This window comes from Mastomys coucha, unplaced genomic scaffold (assembly GCF_008632895.1).
Source record: "Mastomys coucha isolate ucsf_1 unplaced genomic scaffold, UCSF_Mcou_1 pScaffold4, whole genome shotgun sequence".
NCBI classification, from domain to species: domain Eukaryota; kingdom Metazoa; phylum Chordata; class Mammalia; order Rodentia; family Muridae; genus Mastomys; species Mastomys coucha.
The window spans coordinates 43246822-43266720 of NW_022196910.1; the positions used below are offsets into that span (position 1 = coordinate 43246822).

The 19899-nt window shown below is 40.3% G+C and overlaps 1 protein-coding gene across 1 annotated transcript in view; it reads left to right on the plus strand.

Moving 5' to 3' along the window:
- Positions 1-19899, plus strand: part of Ptprr (protein tyrosine phosphatase receptor type R) — a 263483-nt gene that overhangs the window by 132569 nt on the left and 111015 nt on the right. The window contains exon 3 of the mRNA XM_031349554.1: positions 18314-18427. Coding sequence (XP_031205414.1) covers positions 18314-18427 — 114 coding nt within the window. The remainder of the gene's footprint in view (positions 1-18313; positions 18428-19899) is intronic.

Here is a 19899-nt window from a genome sequence, read left to right on the forward strand (position 1 = left end):
TCAATAAGACTTCCTGAGCTCCAGCTAATGTTTGGCTGTGGGACTCCACATCTGTTACAGTCAGCTGCTGGGTGAAGCCTCTCAGAGGACAATTATGCTAGGCTCCTGTCTGCAAGCTTAATGGAGTATCATTAATAGTGTCATGTATTAGTTCTTGCCCATGGGATAGGTCTCAAGTTGGGCCAGTCATAGGTTAGCCATTCCCTCCATCTCTACTAAGTCTTTGTCCCTGCACTTCTTGTAGGCAGGACAAAAGTGGGGGTGAAGGCTTTGTGTGTGGGTTGGTATCCTTATTTCTCCACTGGGGGTCCTGCCTAGCTATAAGAGGTGGCCATTTCAGGATCCATATCCCCAGCTGCTAGGTATCTCAGCTAGAGTCACCCCTGCAGACTCTCAGGAGCCTCACCAATCTCTGGTTTCTGGGAACAATCCCCATCCCCCACCACCAGCTGTTGATCTCTATTCCCTCTCCTGGCCTTGCTTCCCTGGCTTTTTCCATACCTGATCTCCCCTTCCCCTACTCGTCCTCTCTCCCACCCAGTTCTCTCCCTCCATCTGCCTCTGATGATTATTTTATTTCTCCTTCTGAGTGAGATTCAAATATCCTCCCTTGGACCCTCCCTGTTGTTTAGCTTCTTTGGGTCTGTGGATTGTAGCATGGGAATCTTGTATTTTATAGCTAGTATACACTTATAAGTGAGTATATACCATACATGTCCTTTTGAGTCTGGGTTACCTCACTCAGGGTGATATTCTCAAGTTCCATCCATTTGCCTGTAAAATTCATGATGGCCTTGTTTTTAATGGCTGGATAGTATTCCATTGTATAAATAAACCACATTTTCTTTATCCATTCTTCGGTTGAGGGACATCAGGGTTGTTTCCAGTTTCTGGCTATTATGAATAAAGCTTTTATGTGCATAATGGAGCACGTGTCCTGGTGATATGGTGGAGTATCTTTTGGGTATAGCATCTCTGTATCCCTGTATCCCTTCCCACAGTTTGTATCTGTCACCTTTCCCATGGAGGATAGCCTGTTCTCCTGTGGAGGGATAGCCTGCTCTCCTGTGGAGGGATAGTCTGCTCAGTTCCGTACATGACATGCTAATCATTCACAGAGCGCCTAAATGCAGACTGTCTCACCTCACTCAAGCCTAAGCTCAAAGATTTAAGTGGTGGAGCATCCTAGTATGAGCTTTCACAGTGTCTGGGATAAGTCTGTGATCATTGTCCTGAGCCTGCTGTCATTTTGTACTCCAGGAACAGCAGAGCCTGACAGGCAGGTCACCCCATGATGAGATTGCACCCCAGGAAGCTGCAATCATATCACTTGAACTGCACTGGCCCCTCAGAGAAACACAGATTTCTCAGAGGCAGAGCCGGAAGTGAGAGCATGAACAACCAGGTCACAGTCAGGCCAAGGCTGCTTATTGTGTGACCCCTGCCCCCACTGCCCCAATTCTTCCCAAATTTTAATTTAGAAATTATTAACTGTCTTAGCAACTAACTAATTATTATTAATAAATAATATTAATTAAATAATTTAGGAGTTAAAAGTTTAAACCTAAATCTTTTTTCAGCACTTGACAGATAGACCGGGATGCTCAATGTCTCTACAAAGCAGTCATTTTGATTAAATTCCTTTCCTGCCATTTTCGTCATTATATTTTCTAGTTTTCCTCAGGGCAAATGGCTAGGTCTAACATGTTGGATCCCCCAGAATAAGGAAGGCCTCTGGCTTAGAACTCCAGTTACAGTACAAGCAGAAGGAAAAAGAAGTCAGAAGCAACAGATGATGCAATGATTTCTCTTATAAAAGACTTATAAAGGACTAATAACAAGGATGGATTTGGCCCTGTCTACTAGAGCTTTCTGCCCTGTTTCAAATGTCCTGGGATATGACAGGACATTTCCTAGATGAGGAAACCTTTTCATTTGTCTGGCTTTTGATGGGTTTTTATTTCTTTTCTGAGCCAGTCTCCACAATGCAGATCACCATGTTTTCTGGCTCCCTCTGTTTCACGTACAGACCCCACTCACTGTGCCTCCCAAGTGCTAAGATTACAAGTGTAAACCACTGAGCCCCGGAGGCTTTGCTTCAGTATGAAGACCATCCCAGGACATTTGAAGTAGACCAGAAAGCTCTAGTAGACAGGGCCAAATTAGTGATAATAAAGAAAGAAAGAGAGAATTAATCAACAATTACCTCCCACTGACATATCAAAAAGTGTTTATGCTTTGGCTATTGATGTTCCTTAAAATCCCTTCTGAGTTTTAAAATAAAATTTAGCCAAGACGGTTCCTCCGGAAATTGGATGTAGTTCTAACAGAGGACCCAGCTATACCACTCCTGGGCATATACACAGAAGATGCTCCAACATGTAATAAGGACACATGCTCCACTATGTTCATAGTAGCCTTATTTATAACAGCCAGAAGCTGGAAACAATCCAGATGTCCCTCAACAGAGGAATGTATACAGAAATTGTGGTACATCTACACAATGGAGGACTACTCAGCTATTAAAAACAATGAATTTATGAAATTCTTAGGGAAATGGATGGATCTGGAGACTATCATCCTGAGTGAGGTAACCCAATCACAAAAGAACACACATGGTATGCACTCTCTGATAAGTGGATATTAGCCTAGAAGATCGAAATACACGAAGAACAACCCACAAACCACAAGAAACTCAAGAAGAAGGAAGACCAAAATGTGGACATTTCATTCCTTCTTAAAAGGGGGAACCAAATACCCATGGAAGGAGTTGCAGAGATTAACTATGGAGCAGAGACTGAAGGAAGGGCAAGCCAGCCTGATATGGCTGTCTCCTGAGAGGCTCTGACAGTACCTGATTAACACAGATGTAGAGGCTCACAGCCATCCATTGGACTGAGCACAGGGTCCCCAATGGATGAGCCAGAGAAAGGACCAAAGAAGCTGAAGGGTTTGCAGCCCCTTAGGACGAACAACAATATGAACTAACTAGTACCCTCAGAGCTCCCAGGGACTCAACCACCAACCAAGGAGTACACATGGTGGGTCTGATTGTTCTGGCAGCATGTGTATAGTAGAGGATTGCAAAGTCAGTCATAAATGGGAGAAGAGGTCCTTAGCCCTGTGAAGGTTCTGTGTCCCAGTACAGGGTAATGCCAGGGCCAATAAGTGAGAGAGGGTGGAGTGGCAAGCAGGAGGAGGGGGGAGGCAACAGGGGTTTGTTCTTGTTTTTTGTTTTTCTTTTTGTTTTTGTTTTTTTGGAGAGGAAACTGGGAAAGGAGAAATCATCTGACATGTAAATAAAGAAAATATCTAATAAAAAATAAATAAATAAATAAATAAATAAAATTTTAAAAAAATAGCCAAGAAAATCTTAGTACTTAATGTCTATTCACTGAAGTCCTTTTGTTAGGATACTTTTTCAGGTAGGAAATTATTGGATCAAAGATCGTGAACATTTTTAAGACTATTGGGAGTACTCTGGAACTCTTTAAAAAATTAATCTACCTTGGTGCCAGTAATGTATAAATAATTAAGCTTTATTGAAGTCTTACTCGAGTTATGCCATGTATCTTGATGTTGGAGTTTGTGAGATTCTCAAAGTGTTTCAATGAATCATACTCTTAAAAGATGAGGTTAGCACTTATAGAGAAAATGTTTTCATTTCCTTTGCTTTGTCTTATTTGTTTTCAAACTAAATATGTCTCTAATAGTAATAATTGTAACAATCATTTATTTTATTTTACTTTAAAGATTTATTTTATTTATTTTATGTGTATGAGTACACTGTAGCTGTACAGATGGCCGTGAGCCATCATGTGGCTGCTGGGAATTGAACTCAGGGTCTCTGCTTTCTCTGGCCCTGCTCCTTCCGGTGTAATACACTGTAACTGTCTTCAGAAGAGGGCGTCAGGTTTCATTACAGATGGTTGTGAGCCACCATGTGGTTGCTGGGATCCAAACTTAGGACCTTTGGAAGAGCAGTCAGTGCTCTTACCTGCTAAGCCATCTTGCCAGCCCCACAATCATTTATTTTAAATCATATATTAAACACAAATGTTATGGAAGGGAAAAATTAGTTTTTGAATCACACTAGCATATATTTGAATCTCCAACTCATCACTTGGGTATGTTATCAGTCACTTGAATTTCCTCTTCAAAAATATATGAATATTAATTAAATTAAGTTAATTAATATTAATCTGTTTTCTAAGTCATTAAAGTGAGTTAAATTATATATCTGCAAGATCCCTGTTACCCAGTAGGAAAATTATTCACGAAGATGGAACTTTAAAAAAAAAACCAATTTATTTTTTCTTAAAATATCTAATAAACATATATTTTCTTTTAAAATCAAGAAAAGAAAAAAAATCTCATGCAGCATACCTGGTCCCCAGTTCATAAAATTCTCATTTTACAGTTTTGCTAATCACTATGAAACAAACTACCATGAATTTCAATGCAAGTAAACTATTGAAACAGCAGGCACCTGGGGCGTCTCCCGGGACAGCACAGGCTGCGGCTGTAGACCTGGGCTCAGCAGTCTCTAGAAATAGTAGCAGTCTGCTAGCTCCAGGTGACTAAATGAGGCTTCAGCTCGCAGGCTTTCTGATTAGCCCAACTAGCAATGGTGAGAGAGTAACAAGAACACAAATGGAAGTCGGATGTATCACTACACTCGGTCAGTTTCCAAACCGGTAAGAGAACCCATCGGGATGGGAAGAGGGTGGTCTGGGTCTCGCTGTGATGTGGGGAGCATCAATGCTGGGATTTCTGTCAGTGGCTGGTGGAGTGAGTCAGCAGAAAAGCTTTTTGATTCTCAGAGACACATATTTAACCTCTAAGTCTGAAGTGTAAACACGGCTACTCGGTATGTCTTTACAGTAAGGGCTCAACATCCTCAGGGCCATCCTAAAGACTGGATCCCAAACGCATCCATTTGAACAGAACCCAAAAGTTTCATAAAAGATAGTAAAAAGGAAGTTTTCTCTATCTTGTCCAGTGTAGTTACCACACTGACTGGGGCGGGCGGGGGAGGTGTCAGGGGGAGGCAGGGGGCGAGAGGGGCAGGGGGGGACCTTATTTATGATAACTCAAAAATGAAAGAAGGGGTCACAGTTAGGTGAGCTGAGAAATCTAGACATGTTTACAATGAGGGCATCTGGACCCTGCACCTTTACACGCAGGCTTCACTAAAACACCAGGACCTTGTTGCAGATCCTTTGAAGAGATTGCTGGATGGAAGGTTCATACGAGATGCCCCTGGCCTAGTTCCTACCTGGGAATGGCAGTTTTGCTGTTTTCCTTCGGTGAACCAAGAACTTTGGCTTTTAATCTTAGCTCTCACAAGAATCTTGGGCCCTGATTAAAAATTATTCATGACTTCATTAGCTAGTCTGCATAGAAAGCAATACTCTCAGATAAGGAGAATCTCAAAACTGTCTACACAGAAATTTATTTCTAAAAATGTATTTAATGAATTCCCACTGTGTTCTTGGCACTATGTGGAGGGTCTGGGCATACAGAGATGGAAAATGGAAATTTAGTTTTATCATTTAAAATAGTGTTTCTGGAACTGGTACAGAGTTATGGACAATTTTTATTTCATCTGTGGTTGTTAAGAATAAAATAGCAAAGTCAGAAATAATGTGGCTGGTATTTCCATCCATCCTTATAAGAAAATTGGATTAACTTCCTGTCTGATTCAATATTGCAGAGAGCAATCATCAGGATAGCCCAGATAAATCACTTGACTCAAAAAATCAAGCTCCATTTCTCATAAAATACAGTGCTGCCAGGATTTTTTTTTCTTTTGAGTGTATCTCTAGTATGAAACAAATGTCAAATGAGGGCCAGAATTTCAAAGTAGTATTTAAGGTTTAGCAGCCAGACTTTAGACTAAAGAGGAAGAAGGTAGTTTTCAAGGATTTTCTTGAGGGGGAGGGAGGTTACCTGCTTAAAACTTTACTCACTAGATAGTAAAGCTCCCAAGCTCCAAAGCACATGTAGGTTTTTAGTTCCTTATACCAAACTACTTTCAAAACACAACTTTCAAAATCATCAGTTTATTTTTAAGTGACCATCCCTAATCACTCAGTTAGTAACTGAATCTGAATTGCACTATATAAAATTAACCATTTCTACACTTAGCTGCAGTAAGGGAGAATAACCTATACCCAGCCTCTTTGTTCTCCTGATCCATGCATTCACTTCTAGGGGACAATTTAATAATTAACCACAGATAGGGCAATCCTAATAAACACCACAGCCTCGATCCTACTAAAGGGGGTGGGGGGGAGGGCAAGGGAGTCTCGCTGTAAGGATTGAGAAGTACTGAGGAGAAACTGACAGAGTCCTGCTGCTTTTATGCAGACAACAGATACTCAGAATCTTGTTTTTCTAGAAAAGAGATGTCTCTGAAAGTGCCAATCACTGAAATAACACACTGTGGGGAAATTATATGGTTATTACTATGTTGCCACATCCTTCTGAAGATGAAAGAAGCACAGGCATACAAAAACTTCCACACTCTGTCTTTATTCACTTTAAGTTATGCAGAAAATTGTTAATGCCCACTGTGACAGAAAAATAACGAAGATTACCGAGGACATTTAACCACAGCATTTTTCACTGCATCTCAAAAACACATGTCAATAAACGACGCTTCGCTTTTATCATGTTTCCTGGAGAATTGTGCAGCACACCAGAAGACGGGAAGCGGAGTCTAATCATGGCCACTAAAGTGAAACATAATCTCCTCTGTGGTGGGAATTAAAGGGAATGTGTGCCATCCGTCTGCTCAGGCTTAGGCCTCAAACCACTCAGATGGTCTTTCAGAGCTTGTGTGGTCTCCTGCCCTTTCGTGGCTCAAACTTTTATATGTTATCACGTGTGGAACTAATATACCCCAGTGATCTGAACACTGGAACTTAAAAGGAGAGATAGCCATCTGGCACTTTAGAACAAATAAAGCACCAGTGGCCAGTATAAATTAATAATTTCTTGACTTTAATATGGTATCTATATATTTGGTGACTTAAAACAACCTCCATTCATGACTAGAAAGCAAGTTCTCTGGGGAATTCAAGGCGTATGAGTTTGCCCTTGGATGTCTGTCTGTAAGCAGTTCTAGACACCATTTACAAACAAGTCTTAGTTAGTACTGGGCATAGTGTCAGAGTGTCTCCTCTGTCCTTTCAAATGTGTTCTATGAGTGAAACAGCCAGCACAGCCATAGACAGTGATTTGCTATCTTTTGTTTGTTGACTTGTCTCTTGTTTTGTCCTGTGGTGGTGGTGGTGGTGGTGGTGGTGGTGGTTGTTGTTGTTGTTGTTGTTGTTGTTGTTGATAGTGGTGGTGGTGGTGGTGATGATGTGGTTTTTTTGTTGTTGTGGTAGTGGTGGTTAACTCATTGAGACAGTCTCACTATGTGGCCACGGCTGGCCTGGAACTTGCTATGAACACCAGGCTGGCTTTGAACTCACAGGTATCCTTTTTGAATGGGATAAAGATATGCTCCAGGCACTACACCCTTAAGTTTTGTTATCTTGATGGGGCTCATTATAGAAAACTGAATTTGTCTGACCTTGTTTTGCCAACAGTGTTTACCAGAGAATTGTTTTTCTGCCTGGACCTAGTTTAGCCACCTTCAGCTCAATCTTTGGCTGCCATCTTCTGTCCCTAGAGTGAGGAGGAATGCTGAAGGAAGCAGGGTGGGGATTAGGAACATTGAAAGAGAACACAAAGGAATAACAGTAGGTGAAAATAGCAATACAGAAGAGGAAAGATAATTAGGGAGATGGAAGTAGAAACTTCTCTTGATTAGAACATATAACAATGAGACTTGAAAACTCTGTTGAAACAAGTAAGTTACTGTGACATTTACCCAGGGTAAGAGTTAATCATGGCTAAGTCATGGCTTTTCTATCTTGAAAGTGTTTTGTATTAGGCTTCTATTTTCTTCCATTTTATAGACAGACAGACAGACAGGTTGATGGATGGATAGATAGATAGATAGATAGATAGATGGATAGGTGGATGGATGATAGATAGATGATTGCTAGATGATAGATATATAGATGCATAGGTAGATGATAGATAGATGGATGGATGGATAGGTGGATAGATAGACAGATAAATAGCTTTTAAGTTTAAATAAATACAAGCCAACAAAACACAAGGATGGAAGTATCATAAGAGGATACAGTGTGAGCTCTGTACTTTGTAAGCTTTTTCCTCCTCCAGTGAATACACACTCAAAAGATCAAGGTTGCATCATTTCATAATTTAAAAAAATAATAATTTATTATAATTATGGAGTCTGCCACAAATTACATAAAATTTAAAGATTTTAGAAAAATGTATACAGAAGTTCTAACTGACAAATTTAAGGCATCTTTCGAGGCAACAGAGAAAGACTTATCCCAAGAAGAGAGGAGGTAAAATAGGGCACTAATTAAGAGGTAAGATTGAAATAGAGGAAGGAGATTAATGATACAAAGAGGAAACTAGGTTATTAAAGGCTTTCCAAATGAATCGGCCGAGGGGTGCTAATCTAAGCTGCTAACTTCAGCTGCTTTTTATTGGCATTTAACTTGTAGTGGTAGAAAAAGAAGTAAGATGTGTATAAATGTCATTCAGCGTCCATAATGAATCTTCTGTGCACCGTGGATTTGGGGCTGAATTGGATGGAGAATGCAGGGAGGCAGAATTTGGAAATCATAGAGCTTCCTCAAAGCCTGGCACTCTGACTGCAAATAGAAAACAAACTATATCAGTTTTTGGCAAAAATGAAATAATGTGAATATTGTCTTTTTTGATTGCCTGATTGACTTTTGGCTGAAATTCCTCAGTAGTGATAAAAATCAATTAACATAAATATCACCAAGGCAAACAGGCCACTTCCTGCTCTGATATCATTAATCATTCTAGTAAACAAGCTTTAGGTCTCCATTTGATCAACAAGGTCGCTATCCCATTTCTCTTTGTTCTAAATATGCAGATAAGTAGCTCAGTGAATACATTGCTTTCAATGTCAATTTGTAATAAATTCACTTCATTAATCTAAGTTTACATATGCCAGTTGTAACTGTTTTCTATCTAAAATTTTATGTGTTTCTCATAATTTCCTAAGTTTTTCTCATAAAAAAAGAATGCTCTTATCACCCCATTTGATAGATGAAGAAACTGGGGGTTTTTTTTGGACAGTTAAGGATTTAACAGAGATTTACCCACCCCAATATGAACCCAAGTCTTTCTCATCGTCCTAACTGTAATTTGCTGATACTGGGAACTTATTTGGTATTTGCTCACCCACTTTCACCTTCTAAGCATGCAAACACAATTATTTAGTTAAATTATCTTATTATAGCAAATGTCTCCCAGTGGCTCAGAAACCTCATTTGAGAACCACTGCCTGAAGCTCACAATTACTTCCTGTAGCCTTCCTACGATCTACATTTTTCATCATGAATACATGTGGCTGTGGTGACAAGCCGCTTTTAGAAACTCTGCCCCTGACTTCCATATCCCCAACACTCTTGTTTCCTTCAGACCTTTGTACCTTGGGATATTCCCGTGCTGAAACAGAAGCCAACTAACAAAAAAGCTTATAGAGTCTTTTTGGGGTTTGGGTTGGGTTGGCCTTTTATTTTGGAGCAATGAGAAGTGATGTGTGACTCTATGATCCAGCATTTGTGTTTGCAGAGACCAACCTAGAAACAGAATCTCACTGCTCCTACGCTCTAAAGGACAGAAGGATACAGGCTTATGAGGTCAAAACTCACATATTCTTGCTGATCCTATCTATGCTGGAGACATGACTGAGGGGTACGGTGAGAATATCATGAAAGAGTGACAACCCACTCTAATCAAATAGTCCAGAGAGCCATAACAGAGATGATTAAAACATACAGATAAAATGGGTTGGCCATTCAGGAGAGGTTGAGGAAGGAGTGAGATGAGATACTATCGAACAATAGACAATAGAGCAGACAATTTGCTGTCATAATGGTGAAGAATAAGAGAGAAAACAAAATGAATACCAAATGTGCTATTTCAATGTATAACACATGAATAAAGGGGAAAATTCAGTCTGGGTAAGGAGAGGAGATGGTGATAAGTTTGGTAATGTTGGGTTAGAAGCACAGGTGGGAAGTCTATGCAGAAAGAAGCACAGGTGAGAAGCATAAAAACGTGGAATACAGAAATGGGTGTGGAAACAGAAGCAAATGACAGAGTAAGAAGTCAGGATTGGGTGTTAATACAAAATGCTTCAAATGAATTGAAGTTTTCTGCTTGGTTCAAATACATGTTCTAGAAATCAATTGCCAATACAAATTCTAACCAAAGATGGGGGTTCAATGACCAAGAATGGATTTATTCTGGACAGGAATAGAGACATATTAGGACTAAGAAGAGGGTGCTTAACAACGCAGGTTCTGTGTGGCTATTAAGAGACATTTCTCTCCGGATTTTAGGGATTTGTTCTAGGGGAAAGCTGGCCATTCAACCTTCTTCTGCCTTACTGGGCTGTTAGATATGGCCATGATTCCTGGTGGGTGTAATCAAATGACAGATGATGTTGCCTGGTAACAGTGAGAGGACTAACTGCCTTCCTCCCAGGCAAACCAAATTCAACCATCACTTAAAAATAAGTGGCCAGGACCCATTCACATTCTCTTGACTTTAAGTCCAGCATCTTACTCAATTCCATCAGTCCAATTATAGCCAATGCCCATAGGCTTTAGCTGGTTTAGTGGGCAGTCTGGTGACCAAACAAAGCCTTCTTTGAGGGCAAGAAGAAAGGCAAAGTCTCCTATGTTTCAGGCTGACCTAAAATTCACTATGAACCATGGTTGACCTCAAACTCACAGAACTTTTTTTTTAAGTGGATATTTTCTTTATTTACATTTCAAATGTTATCCCCTTTCTGGTTTCCCCCCGTCCCAGAAACCCCCTATCCCATCCTCCCTCTTTCTGCTTCTCTTCCTCCACCCACCCACCCACTCCCACCTCCCCACCCTCAATTCCCCTACACTGGAGCATCTATCGAACCTTCATAGGACCAAGGACCTCTCCTTCCATTGGTGCATGACAAGGCCATCCTCTGCTACATATGCAGCTGGAGCCATGTGTACTCCTTTGTTGATAGCTTAGTCCCTGGGAGTTCTGAGGGGTCTGGTTGATTGATATTGTTGTTCTTCCTATGGGGTTGCAAACCCTTTCAAGTCCCTCAGTCCTTTCTCTAACTCCTCTTTTAGGAACCCTGCCCTCAGTCCAATGGTTTGCTGTGAACATCTGCCTCTGTATTTGTAAGGCTCTGGCAGGGCCTCTCAGGAGACAGCTATATCAAGCTCCTTTCAGCATTTACTTCTTGACATCTACAATAGTGTCTGGGTTTAGGAACTGTAGATGGGATGAATCCCCAGGTGGGACACTCTCTGAGTGACCTTTCCTTTAGTCTCTGCTCTACACTTTATCTCCATATTTGTTCCTGTGAGCATTTTGTTCTCCTTCTAAGAAGGACTGAAGCACCCACACTTTGGTCTTCCTTCTTTTTGAGCTTCATGTGGTCCTCACAGAACTTTTTATCTTAGCTTCCCATGTGCTGGGGTAACAGAAATGTGCTACCACCCTTGGTTCCAAAGAAAACCTTCTTATAAAGTGCTACCTTGAGGGATGAAGAGACAGTTCAGTAGATAAAGTGCTGTGCAGATACAAGGATCTGATTTCAAACACCCAGCACCCATATGAAAAAGCTAGAGATGGCAGCACATGTCTCTAACTCCAGAGTTGGGGGAGAAACTGATCCTGAGGAAGGTCACTGACCACTGACCTAGCCCTCCCTGCTCGGGTGTTGGAACACTGCTGATGTGTGTTGTACTAGCTGTGCTTGCTCCTTGCTGCTACAGTGCTGGAGCTCTGGCATGCACCACTAAGGGAAGGCGAAACAACAATGTGAAAACAGTGGGGGCTGGGACAGAAACTGTGGTTCTCAAACTCTTGTGCAATCAGATGCCACTGGGAGCCTCATGGAGCTGAGACCAGTGGTTCCCATTCTCCTGTGTACCAGTGCCCAGACACAACGTTGGAGACTGTGAGGAGTTAGGTACAAGAGCTTGCTGGCTCCAACTGAGTGTCTTGAGTATGGAGGGGTTTCTATGGGAGACTTAGGTGTGGCTCTGTATGATGCAGGCCTCCCCCTTGTAGAGGTCTTTGATGAAGGAGAAGGTCCTTGCTTGTCCAAACTACTTTACTCATGTGGATGAGGATGTATACATCTTACTCAGGGTGAACCAGAGATTAAATACCTTTTGCAGGAAGGGAAGTTCATTGGCTAAACACTCGGGACCTATCTAGATACCTCATTAGCATGGTCCTCTTAGTGGGGGTGTTTTGGTCACTTGCTCCAGGAAAGGAACCTGATCGGGAGCTACTTCAAGCTCCTGCCATTCTCAATTATGAGATTTACCAGGGTTCTGAACTTGCTACTACCTACCAGTTCTTCTGTCTGGTGGCATAAGCCACTGCCCCACACCAGGATAATCAAAACAGAGCTCCAGGTTCACTGAGATATTTTCTCTCAGAAAATAAGATGGATGTGCAACTGAGAAGGAAAACCAGAAAACAACCTCTGGATGAACCTACATGGATAAGCACACATGCAAACATTTGTACATAAACATCACACACAGACATACAAACATACACACACACAAAACACACATACATAAACACACACAAATACACACATACAAATTTACACACACACTCACACACACAGAGCTGTTATAATACATACAATAATGGAAAATTGACTCCATAAACTCTGAATAAGAGGTTCCCCAGAAACCTAGGTATTAGAATCTTTCTAATTGTCTTTTCATTATATTTAAAGCTTTATGTTCATATGCTTGTAATCATCAATATAAGTATCCAATTTTCCTTATGTAGTAGGTGAGCTTCTGTTGTTATATAACATATACTAAAGATAATCAACTTTTGAGAGTTTCTGTCTATAGTTAATTAGCCTATTGATTAGGGGCCTGTGGCAAGGTGGTATATATTATGGAAGGGGTATATAACAGAAAAAATTACTCAATAGGTAGAGACAGTAAGCAAAGAAAAAGAAAGGAGATAGACTTGATTACTTCCTCCAAGAGAACCCCATTGGTGATCTAACTTTCTCCCACCAGACTCCACTTCTTAAGGCACAGACGCCATAAGCTGATGATCAAGTCATTATATCATTAGTATGTGGCCTTCGGGGGGCTGGGGGGGCATTACATCTCAGATCCAAATTCATGTACATAGAAACTGAATGACTGCTAGAAAAATCTCTTAACATTACCACTTATAATTTCCATTTCTCCTCGAAATAGAAATCTTTAATCATAGAAATAATCAAGTTAAATTATTAGAACTCAGACTAAATATACCTTTTGCTATGTAACTTTAAAACTAAGCTATAACCTTATTATTGTTTTGGAAATTGCTGTTTTATCTCTTTGAGCTTGAGTGTAACAGCATGGAAGGACTTATATGTTTCTAGTATCTATTGATAAAAATATAGGTGATATATATCCACTAATTACAAGAAGTCCCATTCCTGTTCTGTTTGAAACAAAATTATCATTTGATTAAGAATCACATTCTTTCTTCCAAATTTGCACTCACATTCTGTCTGGTATGTATCAGTACCACAAATGTGTGTATGTGTGTGTGTGTGTGTTTACATATATGTATATGTACACATATATGTGTATGTATGTATATGTCTCACTGTGTGTTCATGTATGTATATGTATTTATATCATATATATGTATGTATTAAATCTATATTTTAGCATCACTTATTTTGTGGGTTAATAGTCAGAGGTATCCGCATGCTCTGAGGAATCAATTCAAGGCTTCATAGGCAAGCCAAAATCCAGACAAATTATTCAAATGTTTGCTGCAATGAGCCAGAGGATTCCAATTTCAGCTGATTACCTCTGTGCATTATTCCCTCACTTTAGTTGGGTCATTCACATTTCTTCTTCAAAAGCACAGCTTTTACGATCTTACGAAGCTGTCTTGTTGAGTGATTTTAATCTTGAGTTCCTATTTCACTTCCCATTTGAGACCTTAATACTGTTTCCACAGTTACAAGCCTCTGCTAATCGTGGCCCTGGGAATTGAGCTCTCAAGAGTTTATACAACCTCCATGTCTCTCAGTTCCCAGAGTTGCTTGCAGCTCCAAATCGTGCCCTTGGGGACAGGAGACAGTGCCTGCCTACCCAGCCTGCCTGATGACAAGCAAGAACTCAGTGGCTCTTCCCCAGAGTTTAGGGGTGCCAGCTGAGGTTTCTGCCTTTAGTCATGCAGAGGGCAGATGTAGACTGCTGGGATATGGTCTCTGAGATCTAGCAACATATGTTGGCAGTGTAGACAACAGGCTCTAGGAGTAAAGGATGTCTCTGATGTACAGAGCTACAGGTGGACTAGGTTGTAAATGTCTCTTTTATTCAACTGATGTAATTGTCGTCTCCAGGGCTTACTGCTTAATAAGCTCACCCTTTCTAGTTCTTTCTGAACTCTGGCTGGCTGGTTCAGCTGTTCTGGGTCAAACACCTCTCCAAGCTGATTGATTCAATCTGGATTCTCTCAGTTTCTCACTGAATTGCTCTGCTTAGCCTCACACTAATTCTGGCAATTTGGTCTACTCTTCTGACTCCTTATTTTCTCGCTTCAACTGCCTCTGCTGACCTGCACCAAACTGCACGAACTCACTAAGGAACTCAACTCCACTGTACTGCACTCGCTGCACTGACTCCCAGCTGACTCCTCAACTCCCAACTCATGTGCACTAACTAACCTGATTGACTCTCTCCCTGCACTGCTCTTAAATAGCTCTTCTCCGGAGAGCTGGCCATATCCTATCTCTGACTCATTCTGTCAAATCTTTCCCTGATTCATCATTTTGTTTGCCCCTCAATTAGATGTCATTGTTTATGATCAAAGGTGAGTACTAAGGGTGTGTCTGTATTCCAGCCAATTACACAGACCTAGAAGATCTTTGGATATGATCAGAACAGTCATATTGCAGGATTAAAATACTTCTACACTGGATTTTAGTTGGTAGATAATGGAATTATGCTTCAGACTATAAACTAATTGTAAACTGAAAACTATCCCTGGTATCTAAACCCTACTGGTCCATGAAGGCTTAGATCAACTTTAACTTTCTATATTAAATTGTTATTTACATTTGGGAAACAGCTTTAAGATACAGAAAAGCACAGTAAATGATATACAAACTCTTAAACATCCTTAGATGATTTCTAAGTATTTTATTTTTTTAAGTTATGTGTATATGTGTGTATATGTGTCAGGGTATGTGCACGTGAGTGAAGTGCACACCAAGGCCTGAAGAGGGTGTCCAGTCCCCTGAAGGTAGAAGTGTTATTGGTGACAATAAAGTGTATGACTTGGATACTGGGAACTAAGCATGGGTCCCCTGCAAAATAGTACAGGCTCTTAACTGTAGAGCCATCTCTCCAGCCCCGATTAGAGGATTGTTATGCCATAAAGGATTACTTTCTGAAAGAAGAGTATCACATTCTACTAAGTCAGAAGATGCAAAGTCCAGGAGAAACTGTTGTAACAAGCAGGGACTGAGTCCTCAAGGGAACCCTCTTTTTCAATGCTCTATGCTCTTAAACCTCTCTTTTCGGCTAAACCTGGCATTGACATTCCTTTACCTAGAAAGGACTCAAGATTGCATACCACCTTTAAATAGAAGTATTCTACTGGTAGCCCTGTGTGACCACCCAAACAGCTCTCTACGAACAGCTTTTGACAGAGATGAACACCCAGGACTCAGTTTGACTTCTAGTCAGGGAAACATGCAAAAAACATTGAGTTCTTACTTAGTACCTTGCCTAAAATGTAACAATTTTTTTCTAAGAAATCTAACTTTATCCTTATTTGGAGTTTAACTTAATCCCCCCTCCCCAAGATTCTTATGTTGAGCTTTTAACTCCCTGAGAATGTAGGTTTATTTAGAAGTAGGGGCATTTCAAGTACAATTCATTAAAATCATTCTACAGTAGGGAGAATTCCTGATTCAATATGCTCAGCCATTATAAAAAGAGGAACTTGTGACAGCTACCCATAGAGGGAAGGGACACAAAAGACAACCGTGTGGTGCCACAGGCAATGACTGGAGCTGGTGGGCCTGCAATACCAGGAAGTGCCCCAAACACAAGAAACTAGAAGACAAAAGGCAGATTCTCCCCTGGAGATACATGAAGGAGCATGTTTCTACTGGTGCTTTAATTCAAACTTTTATCTCTACAACCCTAAGACAATGTATGTCTATTATTTTTCAATAGCTAAACATAATGAATAAATATTTTTGAAAGTATTGCTGATGGTGTTGATACAGCTTTTCAACCCATTTCTGATGAAGTTCTCCACTTCCCTTCCCTAGAAACAAATGGATACCTGTTGTCAGGGTGTCAGGCAGAATCTTTTGATGCACCCTGCTTCAGATCTCAGTTGGCTTATCTCCATAACAAGATAGAGGACCCTCATCCTTGTGCAGGCATTAAAATACCCTCAGGTAGAAATTTGGAATAAAAAAGTAAAAGAGCCTACTATTTTGATTGGGAACCACTACACCTGTTTTATATTCCCAAACTTTTAATGTCTGGTTCTTGTCACCTTGAACACTGGCCACTGCTGGTAATTTATCTTCCACAAAGTTTGAATATAGGTAATCTTCCCTAACAGGTCTATATGTTTCCAAAGCAATATCATTCTATCATTCTCCTTTTAGGGTAAGCTGAGAGAGTCCCAGCTCACAGGTTCTCAGAGTATAGTAGATTATAGATGCAAAGCAATCTTTACCAAGCTAATGAGAACCATCCAGCAGTTAGTTAGACACAACCTACTCTGGCCAAAGTAGTGAACTCAACAATACAAGAATATACAAAACGCATAAGATTCAGTTTCCCTTTCTTACAAGCATCTTTTAAGCATCTTAGGCTTTTTTAATGGTTATTTTATTTATTTACATTTCAAATGTTGTCCCCCCTTCTGGGGTCTCTACTCCGAAAACTCCTCACCCCCCATCCCTTTTCCTCTATGAGGGTGCTCTAGCTTCCCCCTACACTAGGTAATCAAGCCTCCACAGGACCAAGGGCCTCCCCTCCCACTGATGCCATGTAAGGCCATCCTCTGCTACATATGTAGCTGGAATCATGAATCCATGTTTATTCTTTGGTTGGTGGTTTAGTCCCTGGGAGCTCTGAGTGGTCCAGTTAGTTGATGTTCTTCTTCCTATGGGGTTGCAATCCCTTTCAACTCCTTCAATCCTTTTGCTAGCTCTTCCATTGGGGTCCCCAGGCTCAGTCCAATGGTTGGCTGTGAGTATGGGACATGTTTTCTGCACCCCCCCATACCACTTTCATGTAGGTGCCTATGAAAGCCAAAAAACGGTGTGGAGTCTCCTAGAGCTGGAGTTATAGGTGGTTGTGAGCTGCTGAATCAGGAACTGAGAATTGAACTCAGGTCCTTTGGGAAAACAGGAAGTGTTGTTATCTGCAGTCCATGTCTAGCCTCATGATCTAGTTTTGAAAACACAGTGAACTACTTCCTGGTTTTCGATACTGGCTTAGGCTATGTTACTACTATCACAATTTGATTTGTAATTCTGGAACATTTTACTGTTTAGACTTGCTAGGAGTGTTTTTCTAAACGTTGGATGAGCACTGTTTACCTTAGATCAAGTCATTAGTATCGCTGGCTTTGCTACCGATGTAAATACATACTGCGCCTCATTTATTTGCCTGGCACTGGCAGCAGATCACTAGATAGAGAAACTCCTAGCTTCAGCCTTATGGGACTTATCCAGCATCCTTCTCTGTGACTGTGTGTGAACATGAATTAAACATGTCCTTCAATTCACATTAGCTGAAATAGGCTTGTTCATGGACACCAAAAGGAGAGCAAAGTAAATTAAGCCACATTGCAATGGAATTCCTTTTCTAAAAAATGATAATTTTCTTGTTTTTAAATAACTAGACAAATTGCTTTATTATATGCAATAATAAACTTTTGCCATCTTTTAACTAATACCATTTGAAATTTCACATAAAGAATGTCTATAATTTTGTTCATAACAAAATTAACACCCAGACTGTGAACTTATAAGAGCTCCCCCACCTCAAACTGTTGTGGCCAGTTATTAGTGATGTACTAGCTGTCTGAAACTCATATTCACTTGGTTTTGTTTTTTTCTCTCTCTCTCTCTCTCTCTGTTTTCCAGACGCTGCAAATGGATATAAACAAGCTGAACATAACCTTGCTTCGGATCTTCCGCCAAGGAGTAGCTGCAGCCCTGGGACTCTTACCTCAGCAAGTGCACATCAACCGTCTCATTGTAAGATCATATATTTCATATTCTCAGAATTTAAGCCGCTTTTCCATTATCAAAGGCTCCATGTTCTATGAATGATAATCCAAATCTACCATAGTAACTATTTTTGTAAATAAAGTTTTATTGAAACAAGCCGCATCTGCTCGTTCACATATTGTGTGTGGCTGATTTTATACTTAACAGTGGCAAAACTAAGATGTTATAGCAAATAGATTGGCCCATAAAGCCTAAGGAATTTACCATCTGGCCCCTTACAGAAAATATTTTATTAACCTTGTCATAATTCAGTATTAGCTCCCCCGATAAATATGAAAAAGGACTAGATCATTTGCACTAGCATCCAGGACAGTGGAATCTTCTCTATCAGGTTTCTGGATACTGTTTACTAATAAGCTCCTTCAAGCTTATTCATAGAATGGATGTTGAATTCACAAAAGATTATGTATGAATAAAAAAGAGTTGGTCCTTACCCCAAGTAGCTCATGGAATGCCAAGAAAAAAACTTAAGTTTGACCTCTGAGGTGGGAATGGGGAGAACCTAAGGGATCGAAGAATCAGGCTGTGTAGGAACTCCTGACCTATCACCTAGTCACCCAAATTCATTCTCAGTGTCTGGGAACCTGGAGGTCAGGAACTGCATGTTCTCATTTGCACTGAAGATTGCTATGAGCCCTGTAGATAAAATGGACAATTTAAATCAGATTACTTTCCTTTTTGATCTTTAAAGATAGGGTTTCTCTGGATAGCCCTGGCTGTCATGGAACTCACTCCAGGGTGGCCTCAAACTCAAATTCTGGCATTAAGAAATGTACCACCATGCCCAACATAAATTTTATTTTTTTAAAAAAAGCTATTTGTCTAAGGTTCACGTGACAGAAACTTTGAAGGGTGGCTCTAGAGATAGCTCCCCAGTTTAAGAGCTCTTATTGCTCTTACAGAATAGCTGTATTTGGTTCCCAGTACCCACATGATAGTCACCACTGCCTGGAACTCCAGTTCTAAAGGGAGTCAGTGTTATCTTCTGACCTCCACAGGCTCTAACACACATGTGGTTTGTTTAAGTGCATACATAATACACATGTATGCATGTATATGAACACACATTCACACACATATATTAAAGATTTAAATATGTATAAACTACTTAAATGAAAATATATAAAATACTTAAATATGTAAATAACTAATATATTAAATACTAACTCATTTGACTTTAAAATATGTGTGTTAGCATAACTATTCAGAAAGCATCTGAGAAATATATGTTAAGTTGGTACACAGCTATAATTCTAGCATTTAGGAGGAAGCTGAGGCAGGAGGATGCAGAGATCAGGACCAGCCTATATTATATCTGGATATCGTCTCTGAAATTAATAATAGTAATATACATAGGAGAAATTAATGCACATCACTCCCTGAAATGACTTCTAAGATTCTAGGAGCCTGACTTTAATGTTTGTGAAGAACAGGTGAAA